The sequence below is a fragment of the Sebastes fasciatus genome, chromosome 18, assembly GCF_043250625.1.
Source record: "Sebastes fasciatus isolate fSebFas1 chromosome 18, fSebFas1.pri, whole genome shotgun sequence".
NCBI classification, from domain to species: domain Eukaryota; kingdom Metazoa; phylum Chordata; class Actinopteri; order Perciformes; family Sebastidae; genus Sebastes; species Sebastes fasciatus.
In genome coordinates, this window is record NC_133812.1 from 11374018 (window position 1) to 11396529 (window position 22512).

General features: G+C 41.9%; 1 protein-coding gene and 1 long non-coding RNA gene across 3 annotated transcripts in view; both read right to left on the reverse strand.

Annotated features, from left to right (window-relative positions):
- The window catches only part of LOC141755882 (uncharacterized), a 490132-nt gene that overhangs the window by 115776 nt on the left and 351844 nt on the right, over positions 1 to 22512 (reverse strand). The gene's annotated exons all lie outside the window — the stretch shown is intronic.
- The window catches only part of LOC141755875 (MAM domain-containing glycosylphosphatidylinositol anchor protein 2), a 310559-nt gene continuing 288980 nt past the window's right edge, over positions 934 to 22512 (reverse strand). For both annotated transcript variants that reach the window (XM_074615183.1, XM_074615182.1), the window contains exons 17-20: positions 19948 to 20109; positions 10602 to 10732; positions 9949 to 10045; positions 934 to 8240 (exon numbers count right to left, since the gene is read on the reverse strand). In XM_074615183.1, coding sequence (XP_074471284.1) covers positions 8152 to 8240; positions 9949 to 10045; positions 10602 to 10732; positions 19948 to 20109 — 479 coding nt within the window. In that variant the 3' untranslated portion in view covers positions 934 to 8151. The remainder of the gene's footprint in view (positions 8241 to 9948; positions 10046 to 10601; positions 10733 to 19947; positions 20110 to 22512) is intronic.

Below are 22512 nucleotides of genomic sequence, written 5' to 3' on the forward strand. Positions count from 1 at the left end.
GAAAATTTATTTGACACAGCCCATAAAATATTCCTTTTCTTTATTTTTTCATTAGTTGCAGGTATGGCACAAAAAATGGGTGATAAATCCAAAGAAATACAGTGAAAAAGAAGCCTGATCATATATAAATATAGAGCACAAAACAGAGAAGAGTGACAGGTCATCATTACAGGGTGTCGGCACAGAACAAGATCAATAACGTCACTGAAACACAGCTTTCTCAACAACCTTGATGTTGCAGCATCGAATCTCATTGTTTCCACGGGTCTTTTCAAGAGTGTGAATGGGAGGGGGGGCGATTTCTCGACCTCTTCGTTTTGTCATCCTGCTGCACTGACGGTAAATAACTGGACAAGTAAAAATGGAGTCTGCGCGAGCGGTCGTGTTGCTCCCGTCTGGCCTGTGATTCCATCGAGAAGTATAGCGAGATTCACTCCAACACGGGAAACAATAAAGTACCGAGAGGTGGCAGTTTTCTCACTGGTGAAGTTGTCACACTGAGCAGCCGTGCCATCAAATAGCGACACACTGCTTCTTCCCTGACAGAGTAAAATGAGATCTCTGAAATGTGTCTACCTCTCCCAGTTATTTAGTGAGACTGCAGTCAGCCTCCTGTCGAGAAGTCACTCACTACTGCCCAGCCACTGTGTGAAAAGTGAGGGAAAGTCACCGCATTAAGATGGCAATTTTACTCTTGGAAACACATTCAACACAGTGGTAATGTTTCTGGTTTAATATGACAGACATTGTGTTCCCCCCATATGAACACTTTTCTGACTGCCAAATTCACTGTGACGGCCAATTCTGGTCGTGCCTAACCACAGAGCTCCCCCCCCCTACTGTTGGCACCAATTCTCTTTGCTGAATCAATACCACGAAAGCGGGGTGTGTATAGTGGTAATTGGGGATACCAGCTGCAATTATATCATGCTAGTGGAACTGAATGGTTATTGGGGGAGCGAAAATAGCGCGATGAATGGCACAATGTGACAAAGCCCTTCTTAGGTTGAACAGAAAATGAGAACATTTCCACTCAGAAAGAAATGTTGGGACTGTTCCTTTTAGAGACCCTCAAAGCACTGGGTATTAAGCATTTAAATACATGGTGAGAATAATACAATACCGGGTAATTATAGCTGTAACTAAGTAGGTAGAAATGTGAACATTACAGCCGATTTAAAAAAAGAAAAACATCTTTCAAGAACCTACATTACAGCTGGAAACTGCAGCATCACTGAAAATGACCTCAAGCTAGATCTTTTCTACTTGTAGTTTATAATATTACAAGGTATGCACTTTCTAGGAATTAAGGCAACACTTTGTTTTAAATTACATTTTCTCACATAGCAACCGGTCATGGTTCTACTCACATGGATGGGTTTAATCAAATTCGCGGAAGAACCTGGGAAATACTTTCAGCGCACTGCATGTCGCAGCAATTATGTTCAATCTGCAGCCTGCACAAACCCTGACACACCACATCCTTTAATGCTACAGTACCTCCATTTGAATGGTATTAATGTAAGCACTGGGCACACTCATGCACATCTGCATAATTCCTCTGTGTATTTGTCAATGTAAGCACCGGGCACACTCATGCACATCTGCATAATTCCTCTGTGTATTTGTCAATGCAAGAAATAAATAACAGATTTTCATCTAGGAATGCAACAGCATTGAAACATTGTTTGTTTCCTTGGTCCTTCTCAGTTCAATTAAGACCAACATGAACCGTTCATGTTACACAAAGGTAGCAAGTCAAACGTGTCATTTTTAAAAAGGAAAATATTATTTCTGTCTGTAAACTGTAATGCAGACTGCTTCCCTCCTCCCATCTACCAAATGGCGATTGCCTTTTCCCCGTGCAATAACGATCGACTTGTCATTTGTTTTCAGCCGTGTTACAAAGGAAAAGGCGAGTGTATACTGTGAACGGTACGATGTAATGCAATTCAATACAACTGACCCAAACACCTCATTCACAATGTTCAGTATTTGTCGAAATTGCAAAGCTTTAGCACTTTAGCTTTATTTGTGTTGACTGCGGTGCATTTTCAGACTGCACTTACTAATGCTTTTAACACTTCTTTTAGTCAAAGAGCTGACGATTTACAGCAAATGGTTGTACGATTAGATTTGGTGGAAAAGGCTCTGCTCTTTGAGGGAGCTCTGAGAGACTCTGAGCAGCAATGAGGACTCTGCTGGGAGAACGAACCCCATAATAAACAAATGCATGAAGGTTAAAAACTTTGTAAAATCAACAACAGCAAAAATATAGCACATAAGGCAGGCTTGTCTCATACACCGTTCGTAGCTTTAATAATTTGTGTATATCACACAAAATCAATTAGTGTGTAATTCACATAATCGTGAACGAGAAAGTATAAAGAGCAACAAACGCCACGTATGGGAGGAGGTCAAGGTGGATGGGTGGGTCAGAAAATACCAGACTTTCGCCTAGGAGACCGGCGTTCTTATCCCTTGTGCAACCAGAAGTCAACGTTGATTTATTTGTCAAGTAACTGACGTACTTAAGTTACGCCACTTCCAGAGTTATTTTATCCCAAATCACAATCTTTTCCTAAACCTACCTAAGTAGTTTTTGTTGCCTAAGCCTAACCAAGTTGATCTTTTCCTAAGCCTAAGATGTTTTACTGCCTGAACCTGGAAGGAAGTTGTTTCCTGTGAAGACGGAAGTTTATTTTGAAAAGACTGTATGCAAGTAACGAACGGAAATTGACTGTGCGAATCAGCACAGAGTGTCAGGCTACAATGGCCACACTGTTCACCTGCATGAATATAATTGGACCTTACTCATCAGCTGGTGATTAAGCCAGTGATTGTGAAGCATGAATGAAACAGCGAACGCAAATATCACTTCAGTGCTATGAGTGTACTAATGCTTTGCTCTATTTGAGAATGTAGTATATATTAGCGGACAGTTGTATTAGATTGCAGTACCTATAGTATACTATATCAGCCGATTAGACTGTTGTCAGGCCATATAGGCGTTATCGTTGCTTTAAGCCCCATAGATGTGGGTCAATAGGGGCCTATTACACCCGCTAGTAGGTTTTATCATCTATTCACATGGTAGATCGCTGAAAGAAGGTAAAAAAGAACACAACAGCGACTTCTAGCAACTGTGTAAGTCAGGCGCTGTAGTATAGACAGTGTGAAACACTGAAGGGTAACACAATACTTTCACCCAGGAGACCGGAGTTCACATCCCATGTGAAACCAACAACGTGTAGTTGTGTTCGTAGTTTTTTATCCCAAAACACAATGTTTTTCCCGAAACATAACCAACTGTTTATTTTGCCTAAGCCTAAAGAAGTTGTAATTTTGTTGCCTAACACTAAAAAAGTTGTAGTTTTGTTGCCTAAACCTAAAGAAGCCATCTTGTTTGTGTTCAAAATGTGACTTTCATTCAGTTTTACAACATGTTAGAAAGTGTTGCCTTTAAGTTTCACTTTCACAATGTAGTAGGCCCCTAATGACCCACATCTATGGTGCTTATAGCAAATGATATCGCCTATTTAATGGCCTGATAACAGTCAAATCGGTGACTATATACTGTACATTCCAATTCTCGCAGTACTGAACTTAATAGAGAAAAAAAAAGTACTGTCATTTTATTTTTGAAACCCTCTATTAAAATTCATGGCACTATCACCGCAACTGCAAAACTCCTGCACGGGTGTCAAACATAAGTGGCTGCTGAGAGCAACATCTAATACCGTACGAGCTGGTTGGAAAAACAACAACACACACAAAATGTCTCGGGCCCAGGCACAGTGATGAAACACTTGGCACACACGGACACATTCGGCTCCAGCAACCCAAACTAATCAGAAGCTACAAACACCTCAAACCCATTTCCCCCTCGTTAGCTTAAGAACACTTCACACCTTCCGCGACTACAGAAGCCTGTAATCATCAAAATAAAGTCAGCAAACACAACACTGTTTACATATTCAAAAACTGTTAATCCCCTTCAATTGTACTTTGAAGTAGCTTAGAGGACTTTTATCAATAAAGAGAGCAGAGCCGAGTGTGTAAACTACTCACCAGACTCACATCTCTCGTATACACAAAGGGCAGAGGCTGACACGGGGCGCCTGGATTGCACAGAAATGGAAATACAGGATACGGTGAGAGCTGTAATACCGTGGAAACAAACAATGATTCCTTTTTGCTGTCCAATTTTAGCCGTCGTTCTGGGAAAATTAGACAATATTTCCTTCACACAGATGAAAGTTTTGCAGATGTGTATGAATGTACCCAGAAGTTCATAATATTCACAACAAAAGAAGGATAAAAACAACTTCTGCCATAGTTTTTGAAAGGCTAATGCTGATATAATTCCAACAAAGACAAAACTAATTTCAAATTCTGACTGTTATTCTAAAGAAAATGTTTGACATTTTGTGGAAGTGTGTTTATTTCCTTTTTGCTGAGAGTTAGATAAGCATATGGATGCCACTCTCATGTTTGTATGGTAAACATTGGCCTACAGCCGATTAGCTTAGCTTAGCATAAAAACTAAAAACTGATGAATCAGCTAGCCTGGCTCTGTCCAAAGCTAACAGAATCTCCTTCTGAAGTTTGCTAACGAACATGTTATATCTTGTTTGTTTTGCACAAAAAAGGGAGAGTAAAACTGATAAATGTTGTTTTTACGAGGGGCTTTGTGCCGTATCTCTATTCCTTGGCAGGAAGCAGTGACTTCCTGAAGTCTCCGCTAGTTTCCTGGCGAGCTCACGGTGACAACCCCCCTGTCACACCACAACTTGTCATTTCTATACTTCAGGTTTTGTATTAAACAAGCAAAACATAAGGTGTTAATTATTGATATTTAGAGGTGTTGCAGACAGAGCCAGGCTAACTGTTTCCCCCTTTTTTCAGTCTTTGTGCTAAGCTATGCTAACTGTCTTTCAGCAATGAGCTCATCTCAAAATGTTGAACGTTAAAAACGTTTGACCCCAACACTAAAGTGAAACCAAATTATTTATTTCGTTCAAATCCAGCTGTAATTTATAATCATTCATAGACAGAGCCATGGCTAGCTGTTTCCCAACGTTTTCAGTCTTTGTGCTAAGCTAAGCTAAACAGCTTTCAGTAATAAGCTCATTCACCCAAAAAATGTCGAACTATTACTTTAAAATGCTTGACCTCAACACGAAAGTGATGCCAAAAGTGTCCTTTCATTAAATCCAGCTGTAATTTTTGAATAAATCATGTACTATTAGAGGTGTAGCTGCTATTACACGAGTACTGACCGGGTGCTCAGGGTGGTCGTAAAAGGAACAGTTACCAGAATATCTTAAGGAACTCATATCCATACTTAGTAACAGTGACGACTGCATGGGGCACTTTGGCACTTTTCATTACTTACTGTACCACAGGAGGATATAGCAAGTACTGTAGCTAATGGATATTATATCTGAGCTTGTATTTTTGGGAATTGTGTCAAAGTCTGTGTCAAAGTCAGACGAACTTCATGTTCTTGACGTGTCCAAAGCAACCTATGAAAGTCTGAAAGTTCAAATCATCAAAAGCACACAAAAAAACATATGTTTTAGTAAAACATTACATCTAGTTAAGACTGTAAGAAAAGAAGAACTCCCCCCCAGAACTCCATTTACATTCATTATGATCTGGGCCTTAAATAAAAACACAGAAATGAAAGGGGGGAAAAAAAGCAGATAATAGCTGTGTTTATGTCTCTGTAAGAACATCATACAGACCATGATGGTATTATAAGGATGCCCTGAAATGCTCATCATTCTGCTCTGTTTTGCTTTAGCATATTTATCTTCTTTACATATATCAGTTTCTTATCACACCTATTGTACACAGCTTTATGCTCACACATGTACATGACCCACTCAGACCAACGCAGGCTTCCACAGAGGAGGCTACATATGCTGAACAACCATAACACCAAATGTACCCAGTCCGCATTCACGAACACTTCATTTAGACTGGGTTCCTTTTAGTGTTCTGGTTGCACAATAAATATGAATGGAACAAGTAAAAAATGATCAGTTCGCTGTTAAACGTGGACGTGGGTCGGAAAGCCCGTGGGAGTAGGTCACGTATGTGCAGAGAAATATAAAATGGATTCTATATGTCGAGACCTTAAAACTGTATGTTGTGCTTCCTGTACTCCAACATAAAACATTTATCATAAACCTTTGAATAGAGCTTCTTTAACATTTACAAGTTATACAGTTACCAAATTGGTTTACTTCTTATGCTTCCATCAGCGTTGATACTTAAGCAATGCAAAGGGAGACAACAAGAAGAGAAAGGAAGTTAAGTCATCTTCAACAGAAAAAATAAGAAACAAGACACAAGTCCTCAAAACATTTGTCATAACCAACGATGAACGGAATTTTTCATTTTCTTGATTTTCTCTTTTTTACAATACATTTTTTTAAAAACCCCGCTGGTTAAGGTTATGGTCTCAGGTAGATCTTCCACAGTCAATCTTCACAGTTTGTGTAAAAGCAGAGAAACATTCTCGCTAGAGTAATAAAATATCATGACTATTATTATGGTCATTATTATCTTTTATTCTCGTATTGTTCCATATAAATGGTGGAGGATAGGGGCGAGGCGGATCGCCCTAATGAAGAGCCTGCAGTCCCCAAAGTTCCTGCTCTCCTCCCTGTACAACGCAATGTTTTATTCAGCAGTTGTTCTTTTGTTAAAAAAATGCTCGCCCGCAGGGAGGGAGAATTATGGGAAGAGAGAGAGTGGGGTATTCATTCGACGAAGTGTCTTTATCCTCCTGTATGATCTTGTCTTTCTGCGAAAAAAAAAACCGATCCAGAGCCTCACTTTCACCGCTGTTTTTATCCAAATTGTTTCCTGGTCAGCTGCCCTCACATTGAACTACGCGTAGGCATAGGCATAGGCATAGGCTTAGGCGCATGCACACGCACAAACACACACACTCGCACGCACACAAACACACACACGACTGTCCCATCAGGAGTTAAATCCGGGTGGAGCACGACCCCCACACTCCCTCTGAACACGCATGCCCTCCCATCAGCACTTGTGGGGCAAAAGAAACATGTAGAAAATAGCCCATCAGAGGAAACTTGAACAGAGATGTGTTCGATGTTGATTAACACCCAGGCTCACGATTCAGTTTGTAATCTGAAGGCACTTTGTTTCATGGCAGAAAGTAAAGTGGCTTCTGTTCCACAGGCGCACCGCCGACTGAATATTCGAGTCAGGGCCTCACTAATCGGACCGTTCTCTACTCTCTGCCTGCTCCTCCTCTCCCTCCACTCTTCCTCCCCTCAACCTCTCCCTCTCATTTCAGCTCCTGAGCTTCAACTTCCCCTCTGCCCTCCAGTCTAGCTCGTCTACACCTGATTCTTCCTGCATTCGCTGTTCTGCCACCATACCGCCGGTTGGCCACTTAGACTCGTGAGCACAGTGTTAATAGATACATAGGCAGCTACAAGGGGGGGTGGGTGGGGTGGGGTGGGGTAAGCAGACAGAACTTAATGTTGCCAGAGTCCTTGTTTTTTTCTACAGTACAGCACCAAGCAGATAAAGAAATGCCAAGGTGTGACGTGATGCCGGGCTAGAGTGAAAAACAAGTGTCGGTGATTGGCATCTGGTGCGAGAAAATGAAGATAAAGATACACAGAGAAAGGTCTGATTCCATGTATTCGTAAGCAGGGAAATGTTATTTTCCTCTTCAAAAAGTCAGCAGTGTCTATATTCCGCCGCCCTTCTAAAGATATTTTCATAACTTCATAAAATTGTTCTTGTGCTTTACAAACTCTCCTCCCTCGACGCTTGTGAACTCTTTCGCCAAAGTCCAGGCGTATTCATCACCCACCTGTCTTTGTGCTCGTAAAGACGTCCAGAGTCCCGCACCGAGGAGTGTTATTCTGTAAAAGAGGTCTCTTTTAAAAAATTAGCGCATCTTCTTTATTACTTTTTGTGTGTCACTTTTTTATCACGATTTTTTCTCTCTTTCATTAACTCCGGTCCCTCCGTGGTCTGGCAGGGGACCCCTGCTGCTTTCAGGATGCATGAATCTTTGGTGATTGGATGCCGAGGGTATAGTTCACAGACGGTGGGTCTGAATATTCGCCTCTGAGGTGACGGAGAGAAGGGTCACCTCTGACCTTCCAGGAGGGTCATCACCAAGGTGATGCATAGCAGCCATATATGGGAGGATGTGGACGGAGCCTCGGAGCTGAGATCTACAACGGAAAAAGTAAAAGAAACAGAAAATAATGTTAGATTTGAATTGAAATTGTAGAATTCATTTTATATACCCTATAGAACGCACACATACCACCAGACACAAAAAATAAAACACATGGACATCATAATGAGCCTTTGTGTGTTTGAAGGCACACACTGTATATTAAAATGGACGACATATGAGCTCCCCAAAAGTGAAGCCAAAACATCTCAATTGCCCCCTGGTGGCTGGCTGCAGTATAGGTCATAAATCCCGCCTCCTCCATGTTAGCAGATGGGACATGGACCAAACAAAAAAGTACACGTCAAATAACTTTTTACCCAAAGATGGTTTCTGCATTTTAGGTAGTTCTTATCACGCTGTATTTGCAGTTATTTGATGCTATAAAAATGGGGTGACACGTCATGATTGACAGCTACTCTGAGTGAAGTAGTAGCGCAGCCGGAAGCTCGGAAATTGTACAAGAGATGAAATGTAACTTTAACTTTCCATAACCGTCACGAGTCTGTGTAATAGAACATGTGTCAATTTGATCATAAATGTAGTTATAGAGATATTATGGTTAGTTGTTGTGTCTTTCTAGCCAAACAGCTACCGTGGTACTAACGTAGCAGCTAGGTGGTTCATGCTAGCAAGCTGTGGCCATGCTCGGCTCGTGATTGGCCCAGGCGGGTGTGTGGGCGGGACCTCGATACCGCGGCTCCAGGCCCCCCGATCACTACTGCGCAGACTCCCAATGACGTCAAAATCTCAAGACGGCAGCTCCCGTAACCGGTATATTTTGTGTTCACTTTTGTACAGTGGGAGGAAGTGGAGTAATAGTGCGCCATTTTGGGAAATACGCTTATTCATTTGATATCACTCTCACGTATAGAGAGTGGTATCAATCCTTTCATCTAACTCTCGGCAAGACAGCGAATAAATGTATTCCCCAAAATGTCAAACTATTGCTTTATGGCACAACTAGCCTGTATGATCAGATCCTAAAACAGCTACTTTCTTCATCAATCAAAAGTCACGAAACAGCTCTCATTTTTCCCTCTTACATCCCATAAAGTCATGAAAGATTCATCATGTGAGATTGAAATGCATAAACCTTTGCATTACTGTCCTCAACATGGGTGACCACTACTATAACTCCAAATGAATTAATGTTGTCGCTCTGAATCAGAATGGATCCAAATGAAATATAACTTGAATCTCGCAGTAATGAAAAGAATACATTTTACAAACCCGAGATCTCTTTCAGATGTCTGGTTATTTTCCACCAGTGACATGAAAAATGAAAATAGATTACCCTGATTCATCTATGGTATGTTAAAGGGATGTCTCAGTTTGAGAAGCTTCTGGAAATAATGTTCCTGCCCAGCCCTGAATAACGTGCATGAAATGAAAAGAGCAGCGTTTGTCTGCCTACCGATATTACCTCGTCAACTGCGGGCCATTTTCTGTGTCCCGTTTCCTGTTTTTACCTTCTGTTTGTTCCTGCAGCGCAATTACAGTGCTCCACTCAGCCGGCGTGGCTATCATTCATGTGATTACAACACTGTTTCTATGGCAACCGCGGTTCAGTGCTGGCAACTGTCTAAGATTAGATCCCCTCTCGTAAATCTCAACCTTGTCCAACGAGGTGGAGCGAGAGAACCCGGAGCTCAGATAAGAGGGGATGGAGGAGGAGGAGGCGGAAAGGTGGCGCTACTCACTGGGCGGTGGGTCTCGACACTCCCCTTCCTCCAGCGTGACATCATCGATGGCGATGTCTCCCTCGATGCCCGGTCCCCGGATACCTTCGAGTACCACCTACAGAGAGAGAAAAAACATGTTTGTCATATTATGTTTTCAGCTTCGATAGAACACAAAAACAAGAAAATTAGAACTGCTGCGGGATAAAATCTTATAGTAAGTACACAGAGTCATTTAGCTATATTGCGCCTTATGAAAAATAACAGCAGGTGGCAAGTGTTCCGTTTCAGTTTTTAATGTCACAAAATGTAAAATTAAGAATGCTTGTGGTGTTGGAGCAGTTAGAAGTGAGAGTGGGAACATAAAAAAGACACAGAAGTGCAGCCGAAACTATAATTACTTTCCACAACTGCAGTCGTAAAAATGATGGAGAATATTGCATTTCTATACTCTACAAAGAGTGGGCGTCCTGATGGCAAAGCGTGAGTGATATTGCTTTCTCGATAGCAAACAATGTCCACTTCTCTGCTTAATATCACAGCTTGTGAAGTGCTACATCAATATGCCGCCCTCGAGGAAACAAATGCCTCAACATACAAACACGAAGAAGAAAACAGAGGGCAACAAGAGAAATGCTGCGGCGTGTTGGATTGATTCAATTATTTGGTCTCACCTGGAATGATGCCGTCGGATGGATGCTTACTTTTGCCTGCTTCCAGCGGTCACCTTGGTTACCGTTTAGCGACCACACGGGACCCTCGGAGGCCGTTTGGCCTCTCTGTTTTAGGAGGGCGTTTAGTGTTCCTGCATGAGGGAGAGAGACAGTAACGCATAACATGTCAGACAAACATGAGTCTAATAAATGTTTTAACATCTTGCAACACTGCACTGTCAGTGGTTTCCAACCTCCAGGCAGTGGACCCATAGTGGGCCATGGATTCTATGCTACTGGGCCCAGGCTGTTCTCATACACCTTTCATAGCTATACCTACAAAAAAAGAAATGCACTGTAATTCGTATATATCCCACAAAATCAATTCGTATGTAGTGTGTTCGTATGATGTATAAAGAGCGACAAACGCTGTACAGGGAGGAGGTCGGGTTGGGTTGGATGGGAGGGTCAAAAAACACCAGACTTTCTCCCAGGAGACCAGCGTTCTGTGTCCCGTGTGAAATCAGAAGTCAATGTTGATTTATTTGTCGCATAACACTTAAAGTGGCAGTAGGTAGTATATTTTTGTCATCATTGGGCAAAAATTCCAAAATAACCTTTCAGCATATTGTAATTCAAGTGTTCTGAGATCACATCCTCATGGCTCTGTTTTCAGGCTTTCAAAAATCTAGCCCGTGACGGGAGACTTTGGCCAATCACAGGTCATTTCAGAGAGAGCTTTCCTATTGGCTGTGCTCCGGCTGGTGGGCGGTGCTTGGTATTTCCTCAACTGATCTCAACATGGCGGCCAGGTCACAAACTTTCTCATTTTACAGCTTAACAGTACACTATAAGATGTTTCTAAAAACATTTTATGTGAGAAATTACAGTAACAGAATATTGATTCATATTTGATCAGCGCTGCTTAGTTTGACCGTTTGATTGGAGTTTGTGAGTGATTGACAGCTGCTCAGAGACGGCAGGCTCTAGCTCGGCTCTGATTGGTTGTTTTCCTCCAGTCTGTGAAATCTTGCAGATGCCATTAGGAGCACCGGAGGACACCGGAGGACTCATGCACTACTGTCAGGATATAGTGATCGTTTGATAAAAATAACTTTTTTTAATCATATTTGCTCCAATTCTACCCACTGCTGCTTTAAGTTACGGCACTTACAGTGTTATTTTAACCCAAACCATGATCTTTTCCTAAACTTAACTAAGTAGTTTTATTTTTGAAAAGAGTCGAGCGGATATTAACAGGTGTGTCACGTGTTGCCGGACATTCGTAAGAAAACGCATGAAAAATGAGTAATAACTTTTCGTAAGATATCATACGAATCGTTGTATGAGGATACGTTGTTGGGCCGTGTAAAAACAATATATATATATTGGTAAAAAAGCTCAATAATAATTCGATAATTTTGCACGTTACAACAGTATAGGCTATTTTTGTTTGTCTGTCCTACATTTTCCCTCATTCCTCCCTGTTGATATGATATGCTGATATGTACCTAAAGTAGGTCATCAGAACTCAAGGTAACCAGTTTGTCACCACCAACTTTCAGCCCTCAGCAGTGCATTAAATCTGTGTGAGAACACCACCTAAGTGAAGCAGACAGGTTTATCTGAATTTTCTTAATTTAATAAGAAACCATAATGAAATACAGACCAAATAAAATGTCTGTTTACTTTTGCTTTTATTCTCACCCACGTCCTCTCTTTTCTTTCCGTCTCTCCCACTCTGTCATTACTCAACTCATATCAAGGTTTATTTGTATTGTGAGAGAATAAATAGAGACATTATCAGTATAAAAAATATATATAAAAACAGACTGCGGTGCCAAAAACCCCTGATCTCACCAATCCATCTAGTTTATGACTGAGCACAGAATGACTTATGACAGAATAATGAGATTTCCATAATCCAAAAAAAGACCCACATAGAAAAAAATGTGAATTTCACCAGCTACTCATCTTGGAAATAATAAATCTCTCGGTTCAGATGTGTTGTGTGTCAAACCACAAAACTGCAGCCATAATTATTTCAATCAAAAACCTTAATGATATTAAATAGATTACAGAAAAGATTGTGACAAAACTGTGTTCAGACTATAGACTTTGGACATAGTCACCGTGACGTCATCCATTGGTTTGTGATTGGGTTATGATTTGACTCTATATATAAAAATAAATTGAATTGAACTGAATTGAATTCTGCATTGGCTTCACTTTTCAGACCCTGGAGTTGTCCTCTGGTTCAGACAGACCTTTCAGTGACACCAAGATGGACTATTTACTGGAAAAAAAGTATTTTAAAGTACTGTAAAACCAAAAAGTTTGAAACAATACATCTGTCCCTTTTTTTGGAGTAATTTTATACTTCTATAACTGAGCTACCACACAACCACCCAGACTGGAGGACTCCATTGTGAATTCCAGTATAAAATTGCAAGTGAAATTGGATGTGGACTTTTAAGCTTAATATTCACACCCGTCTCCTGCATTTCAAATGTATATATTCCTCTGCATTTGAAGCAGAGCCAAGCGGTAGCAAAGGTTAAACGCAGGTCACGTGAATTGATACATTTATTAAGTTGTGATTCTGCAAGCGATGATAAATTATTCTCTAGCTCCTATTAATCCAAATTAATTATCACTAATGGGCAGTGTGTGATGAGAATTTTTGGTGGAGTGTAAATACGCTCCCTGTAGAGAGAACAGTTCCTAATTCATCATTAGTTTCAAACTCAGTCCAGCTTCCCTTTTTTCATCTTTCGCCGAAAGCTGCACAGGAGAAACCCGTGGATGTCACTGTCGAAACCAACTCTGCATTTGAAAATGCAATTTGACGGTTCCATTTTAACTGAATTCATATATAACGCAGAAGTACTGGGTCTTATTGAGACAGAATAGACTATATAGCAGGTCTGAATTGAAGACTCCCCTCAGTGAGACCCCTTGTCTGGCCCTGGGCTTTGATATAAAACTGTCAGATGATGACACCCAGTGCAACCGCTTTACCCTCCGCTCCAAACCAACCGATTGTGTTAGTTTTTCTATACGCCATGCAGGAAGACAGAGAAAGAGAGAGAGAGAGAGAGAGAGAGAGAGAGAGAGAGAGAGAGAGAGAGAGAGAGAGAGAGCGAGAGAGAGAGAGAACAGTATCCTTCAGCAGTGGGCCAGCAGAGCAGCATCCAAAGACCCAAATCAGGTTAGCATTGACACCATAGCGGAGCACAGCAGGACCCCCGCTCTGAAGTCAAGTGAATTTCACAAGTATGGAAAGCAGCACCACTGCGTCGACACAACTGGCTAGCAAAAAAAAAAAACAGCAGCGTCTACGACTGCAACCTTTCTTTTTGATGCATCTTTGCCTCGGCGAGGTGCCTCATTACTGTGAGGAAAGCCACGCTGTACGTCCCTGTTCATATTCTCTCATCAGCAGTGTATACTGTACGGTACGCTTTCCTCCAACGACAGCACAATCTCCAGTGAGAGATGAGCTCCTGTACAGAACATGACCTGCGGTTTCATCTCCCGTTGAAGTGTTTAGGATGTAGGAGGATTCTTGCTGAGCTGGCTGGCTTACATTTTCTTTGAACTCATTGCGATGTAGGTGGTAATGTCAGTGTCATCACATCCTGAGCAAAAGCATGTGCTGTATATTCTTTGGAATACCTTTTTTTTTTTTTTAAAAGGAGTACTACCTGTGGCAGACACTTGTGAAATTTAAAGAAGATCTGAGAAAAGAAAGATGCCAGTCGGGTGAAAAGTGAGAAATAGCTCCTGGAAATTTTCAATTATGTAGTGAGAACGAGAGAGAGAGAGGAGGGGGATTGAGGTGCAGTACCACCCCCCTTGCTAATGAAAGGATGACTCCATTGCTTCTCAGAAGGTCAGGCTTAAAACAGACTTGCTTGGTGTGCTTTTGCTGGAGACTTAATCCTATAAACAAATGCGACACGGGCTCCAAAGGCAAACTTTGATGTGCGGTTCAGTAATTAAGTGTGACCTTGTCGCAGGTATCCCCCCGCTAGCAAACTACGGAGGAGTTTCTTTGAGCCTCTGCCACTGTTCTCATCAGCGTGTGGGCGAAAGTCCTTATCGACGGGTTCTGGCCGTCAGCGCTGCCGTGCCACAACTTGACTGTGACTCACCTCCACAGCACAATGCCCAAAGAGCATCAAACTCGCAGCATCTCAAGACGGAGCGGTGCCATGTCTGATGGCTTTGTGACTCACGTATCTAAATATGAAAAAGCCTTCAACTATTTAAAACAACACTTCTCTGCAATAAGAGAACACACACACACGCAGTGTATGTACATACATTATTTGGCCCATTTGTCACTTCTCTGGGTAGCAAATATAACAAACCAACATTCCTAAGCTCTGGGGGCGAATTTCTCTCACGGCCGGGGAGGCAGAATACTAAATGGAGCGTAGCCATGGAGGATCTGAGCTGGGTTTCAAGTCCTTGACATTTAGCCCATTCATCATAACACGCCACAGTCTGGGCATGGGCTTCACCACAGACGGGGAGGGCAGGGAAGAGAGGGTCTGGCTGGCGATCAATTTGAGCAAATTGGAAATGTCACGGCCTACTCAGCCTCGGCAGGGAGCCGGAGGAGCTCTCATCTCCCTGCTGAGTTGCCCTCCAACACCTCTATCCTTATATTCTCTCCACCTCCCTTGCCTCCACCTCTCCAGATGTTTGGTCCGGCCCCCCCACCTGGACACTTCCACTCGGCCTTTCCACTGAGGACAGCTGTAAAGTAGCCTGGCTTAATTTCAGACCATATGGAGTCCTGCTGTCATATCAGTGTTCAAATTAAAGCTAGGGTACGCAATTTATTTTAGAAGTATTTTTTTGTTATATTTGTGGAAATTCTGTTTACATCCCGACAGCAATTAATAAATCAAATGGTCTGACCAAAAAACGAAAAAAATCTGGTATCCGTGGCTGTCATAGGGCTGTAATAAGCCCGTCCAATCATTTCATTCGGCCTGCAGGAAATGATTTGATGGCCTACCTACCAACCTACCCGCATACCTGTGAACACTCTTCGCTTCCACAAGGCTAGGCAGACAAAATTTCCCACTAACATACCAGCTTGACAGCTGTGAGTATTAATAGTAATGTTCATTTTCTTGCATATGAACTAGACATGAGGCAGTTGGAAAATGGTTAGCGATAACAACAATGCCCTGGGCTCGTCTCCCCAATACTTGATGGCTTGATACTATTAAAAATCACAAATACACGAAACACTGACATAAACATCAATAACTAATAACATATATCAGGAGCCTGGACTTAAAAGAGTCAATGGTGGGGGCAGCTCTGATAGGGAGGGGGATGCTGTTCCACAGTCTAGAGGATGCAACAGTAAAGGTGCATCCACCCCAGAGCTTAAAGGTGCTATATGCGGGATTGGGAGTATTTCTATTGCCTCCATACGGCTCTCAACATGGCGATGGCTGAGCCAGCGTCTCGTAGCTAACAGCGCTAACAGGGAAAACAAAGGCAACAGTGCTGACAGAGCTAACAGTGTTAATGTGGGGGGAACCGGAGGGTGAGTGCTACGCTTCCGCGACGGCGCCATTGGTCGTGACGGCGTCATCAGCTATAACCGCCGTATGAGAGCAGTGCAGAGCGGCGGCCATGAGCTAGCCAGTGGGGCACTCTCACATGCATGAACATGCACTAAAAGCACGTGTGGCCAGCCCAACTATGTCAACATGGTAAGGAGAAGCTTGGATTACAACACACGTAGAGGGAGATTAACTTCGTATAGAGAAACTTTACCATATTCAGAGCATTAAAAGAGCAGCAAACAACTATTTGCTATGTAAAGATATAGAGGAATAATGTCTACCTGAGCAGAGGATGAAGTCACACTCCCTCTGTGTGTGTTGCAATCCAAGATTTTTTCACATAGCCGGGCTGGCGGCACGTGCCTTTAAGTGCATGTGAGCGTGCCCCACTGGCTAGCTCATGGCCGCTGCTCTGCACTGCTCTCATACGGCGTTTACAGCTGATAACGGATGGATGTTCTGATAACCCATAATAATCCGTTGAAAGTATTCACAGTGACATTTGTGGATTACACTGAATAAGCAGGAGCGCTCACTGGGTGGAGGTCAGCGGTCAAATTTGTTGAAAACACAAGATTCACAAAAGAAAATATAGCTTATAAGAGATAAACAAGCCAGCGTACTGAGAAAGAAGAAGAGAGAGAGCTGAGTGGGTTGGAGAGCAGCAGGTCCAGCAGAAGCTCAGAGCGGAGCAGGTGGAGGGTGGAGATGGCGCTGATACCTCCGCTGTCTCACTAGAATACTGAGGTAAACGCAGCCAAATGCTCGCTGTAAACATCTTATCAAAAGAGAGACGTGCGCAGTCGCCAGCCTGTAGTGATTTCACAGTTTATTGAACATCAACTTTAATGACCTCCAAACCGCAACTCGCTGTCCCTTCTTTGAGCTCATTCACTATCACAGCTCTCTTTTTCTACCTTCACTTTGTTTGTTATCTATTTTGTTTATCCTTTTATTTGTTTTTTGTTGACAAAATATTTTTAGAGAAGTAGTATTTTTAGATATTTTTATAGTGCGCTCTCATTTTGTGTCACTGTCACTGTCATTTCTTTATTAAAGGCCCTGAAAACACATTTTATCGCTACTTACTAAGAGTGACGAGGTCCCACATGAACACAGATAATCTGCCAAGGTCTCAAGAGTTTTGGTTATTTTACATGAAAGATTTCTTTCTCACTGGTGGGAGTGGGTGGGCCAAAGTTGGGAGAAAGTGATATTGTGTGCCTCTAGGCACCGAACAGGATTTGAATCAGAATCTGATGACAGTTATTGGGGTTGTTTGGTCACTGTCAATCAAATATGATCAAACCACACCAAGACAGTCCTGATCAAGCACATTAGCTGATGTTTTGAGTGTTTATCTCTTAATAAATAATATTTAAGGATGTTTTTCTTCTCAAAACTTTGACTTTCTCAATTAGTCATGAATATTTAATGTTATTGGGAGAAACTTCAGATTTGAAAACTTTGGCAAGTCCTACTCGTACGATGCAAAAAGACACACTGTATGCCTGTCACTGTGCGTGTCAGCCTCAAATGCCACCCAAACTGTGCTTCAAGGCTGCTGTGCTTATGTCAACACTTGTTTTGCATGTGAACGGATCAACGAGAATGGCTCGACGGATGCCATAGAAGTTTTTGCCACTGCCAAAAACTATAGTCACTGGACTTTTTTAAGGTGCAAATGTCAAAGGTGACGGTCCATAACACAGGACAGTTGTGTTCGCTAAGAGAGGTGCCCCTTGTAGATACAAATGAGTGACATCTGGTGGCCTTAACAAGAAATAGCCAGTCCAAAATATGATTCAATGACACACAATGTTGCAGTGACCTAACGCACATCTGTTGATGACTGGAAAAGCATGATTACAACTGTGAAGGCCAGTGTGGGAGCTGCATTGGTTTGAGAGGCATTCAAGTGGCTTAATGGGGACAGATTGTGCTCGTTTTCAGGTCCATACTTGTATTTTGGGTCTCTACTATGTTAACATGCTCTAGTGTTAAAAGAACACATCATTTTTCTCATACTGTCTGTCTGAATATACCTGTATTCACCCTCTGTTTTAGCGCCTCTCTCTTTTAGCCTCCCTCCCGAAAAAGCCCAGTCTGCTCTGATTGGCTTGCGAGAAAAATATGGTTCACCTTTGCAAAGGTTGTTCTCAAGTTGTGGGCGGTACTGTATATTCTAATGAGCCTGCAAGTGACATAGGAAGGGGAGCCAAATCTGAATGACTTGTTGAAACACGTTTTCTGATGTAGGCAACCCAACAAAAAAAACTGACTGGGTTGTCTTATTTCACAGTTTGTGGGTTGGTAAACACTCCAGACACCCAAATGTATGTGCACGAAGACTGAAGAAGATCCTGAGTTTTATATGATATGTCCCCTTTAAATTGGGTCCATCAATATCATACCAGAGTTTCTAAACCTTTGGGTCACCTGAAAGGCTGAGTGGGTTGTGGAAGATTTATGAGACACATATTAAATAGGTTTTAATTCAGAATTCCTATAGGATAAATTTGTAGCTGCCTCCATTGTGGTGAAAATAGGACAAGTGACGGGCCAGACAAATTTGAGAAACATTCTTTATAAACACTTTAGATTTACTTTTTTGCTATTATCGTAAATGCTTTCCGCAGTGGTGCACAACATCAGCTTGCCATCTAACAAACTGCTCTCATACCTTAACAGCATCGAGCCCCCATGATACCGAGACGACCCCGCAACCCCACCCAGCGGTGCCCCTCACCTGCCTTATAAACCCGTGCAGTAGCTAATGATACGGGGTGAAGCCGAGACAGAGAAATCACCAATAGAGGCCGTCGACAAAGTATAAGCCTGCTGTTTTTGTGCTAGAGATCCAATCTTTCTCACCACTCCCAAATGGACAAACACACAAACAGCATGCACTCAGAGCAGGAGTGCTTGCGAATCGGCTGATTGGGTCCCCAGTGAAGGAAACCTAAGAGTCAGACGAAAGCCACAGATGGCTCCTTCAGTCGCTCTGCCATCTTCAAATGGGCCATACAAGGTTGTTATCTACATTCAGAGAGGAATGTAAGAGCTAATGCCCAGGATTTGTGTACACACCTTTGAAGGGGCTTGTTGCAAAAATGAGATATCCTTTGCTTGAAACATCTGACAGCTGCACTTAGAAAATTTTAGCATGAAAGCACAAAACTCCCCGCCGCACCTGCCACGGGGACAAACTCTCTGGAAATGACTGAGATTCTGTAGCTTACAGGAAAAAGTGCTGCCATTCTCCCTTTTCTTTTCCTCAGTGAGTGTTCCTGTCTCACAAACAACCATTTGTTGACAAAAAAAAGTAAAAACACGGACAGAAATTTCAAGAATCTCATCTCTCAATTTATGTTTCAAAGCCTGTGTGATGTCCCACAGATGCTTGAAGATGGACTTTTTTTTTTTTGGCAAATTTGCTGTGTTGTTTCCTCTGACTGTTATTTAGTTCTGCATAGATAAGAATGCATCTCCTTCATTTAGTAGTGAATTGCCGAAGCAATTTAAGTTTCACTTTAAGTTGCTTTTGGTGCTTAAGCACCCAAAAGCACAGAACAGTGACAGATTCTTTAAAGAATGAGTGTAATTATCCTTTCCTTCATCAGTTTCCAAGAACCACTGAGCAATGAATATAAATTAAGACAATCTTTTCAGCAGTGGATAGACTCAATGGCAGATTAAACACAAGAGCAACACAGACGTTTTGTTATACAGACTGGGGACAATGAAGCATTTGATTTAAAGTATCTTACCTATGTGTTTTCCATACATGTGGTAGAAGAAGCCAAAGCAGTAGGCAGGTGGGTTGGTGATACCGTAAGGGTTTTTAGGTGCTACGTTGAAAAACGGACTTATGAGCCGTGCTTGGTCCCCTTCCTTCCGCGGTCTTGATGTCTCAATGTACATGTAGAAACCTTGAAGCACATAAAAACACATATAAGACATACAGTACGTACGTTCCAGCAACTTCTGTAAGTCTGAGAATCATACAGTGCAAACCATGGCCTAAACAAAGAAACCTTCAGTGTACTTCAGTGTTGATGCGTTTTTTAGGGCTGTCAAAGTTAACGTGAACTATGTCACACTAGCTTGTCGTGAAGGAGGTTAAATAACGCTCCAAAGTTATGCTAAATTTTGGCGGGGAAAAAACTGGCATGGCCATTTTCAAAGGGTTCCCCTTGACCTCTGACCTCAAGATATGTGAATGAAAATGGGTTCTCTGGGTATCCACGAGTCTCCCCTTTACAGACATGCCCACTTTATGATAATAACATGCAGTTTGGTGGCAAGTCATAAATCAAGTCACCACACTGACAGCTGTTGTTGCCTGTTGGGCTGCAGTTTGCCATATTATGATTTGAGCATATTATTTTATGCTGAATGCAGTACCTGTGAGGGTTTCTGGACAATATTTGTCGTTGTTTTGTGTTGTTAATTAATTTCCAATAATAAATATATGCATACATTTGCATATCATCATCATGCGACTAACTGCAATTCAATATTTTAATCGATTGACAGCCCTAGCGTTTTTATGAAGGTAGCGCCATATCATACTTAGTGACACCCTGCAATAGAATGAATGTTAATATTTACAGTGGAATCTAGACACACCCTGTCAAGAAACAGGAGGAGTTGGTTGGGAAGTAGCTGGGAACTGGCTGGCAAGCGTCTGGCATTCGGCTAAGAGGGGGAATTCTAGGTGGCTGCTTCTGTGTTTATATATATATATATATATATATATATATATATATATATATATAGTAGGCTACTGCAAGTAAGATTATCTTATAAATATGTTAATATACAAAACCTAAAACATAACAAACTGCCATGTACTTTGTCCGGGAGAGCAACATTTAAAGGATAATTCTAGTTTATCACAACATATTTTGTAGTTTTGGTCATCATTTAACTCAGTGTTGATAACATTATACTCACAAAGTCAAGGAAAACAAGCACTCGGATGATTATACGGGTGGTAAATAAGTTGCAAACACTTTAGCCAGATTATCTAAACCACTTTATTTGGAGGTAAAACCGAAGGTGACTGCACCCTGAATTGGTAATAATCCATCATTACACACAAACACAAACACACAACTGTGTGCACACAGTTTAAACAAAGGTTAAATAGACAGTTTGGGGTTTTCAGCTGCCTTTGCTTTCTCTTCCAAATAAGTCTGGCTAACAGGGTGTTTTTTTTAAATAACTTGTCTGATTGTCGGACATCGGATGTTTCTTGCCCCGTTGACACATTCCCAGATCTTAGTGATTATGACCTTTAAGACGAATATATGGAGTTTTTTTTATGTAGTACAGTATATAGAGTATATTATCTGAAGATGCCTTGTGGATATCCTCAGGACAAAGTCATTTTTGCCTCGCTGTGAAAACTGCACTAACAGTTGATGTACCCTTTGAAAAATATGAGAGCTTTTGTCAGGCAGTGCTCAGACTCCCACAACGACTTTCTGACTGCCTACTGATACACCAGCAAATCATTTGTCACTGTAAACACTAGGAGAAAGTGAGGCATCTTTGGTCACGCTCAGTTACTTTTTTTCAGCCGGTCTGTGATAGCATGATGGAAACGAAACCTTCCATATCGGAGATAAGGGCCGGGGCAGGGCTTTCTACGACGGACAGTTCTCCTTTTACTAATAGCAATAACCAGGGGCGCATCGAGACGATAACAATGGGGTTACATTTATGCTCCCTCGGTCTGACAGTCGTGGACGGCAGCGGTGACGGCAGCGAGTCAAACAGCCCTCTGATTGTGTCTGAGCCACATGATCTGAAGCCAATCTCTGCCACAGGCACAGGGACGGGTAGCTAGCCCCTCCAGCCAAGACCAAATGGAATATCTCCCTCAGTTGAATCTCATATCAGATAATTACACGCAAAAGAGGAATGGGGCTGGTAATGAAATGCTGGACATTTTGAAACCATTAGGTGATTAAAGCCAATGCATTATTTACTGCTTCAGCTGCTGCTGATGCCGGAGCACCATAATAGGCACTTATATTCCACCACAGATACCTTCCATCAGCGGATTCATGTAAAATCCTCCGACAGATTCCTGCAAATCCAATTATTTAAATTCTTTATTTATTAAGTTCTTGAATATTGAATACCTGCACATGTAACAGACATTTTGAATATTAAATTCTCTGCAGATTTATCTGGTTGAGGTACCCATGGAAACAGCAACGGAGACTCAGTTACAAGATTATCTTGAACATGAATGATCAAGGCTGCTCATTGTTAGATTGTGCTGCATCAAGCAATTGAAGACACAATTAGAAGTACAGCTG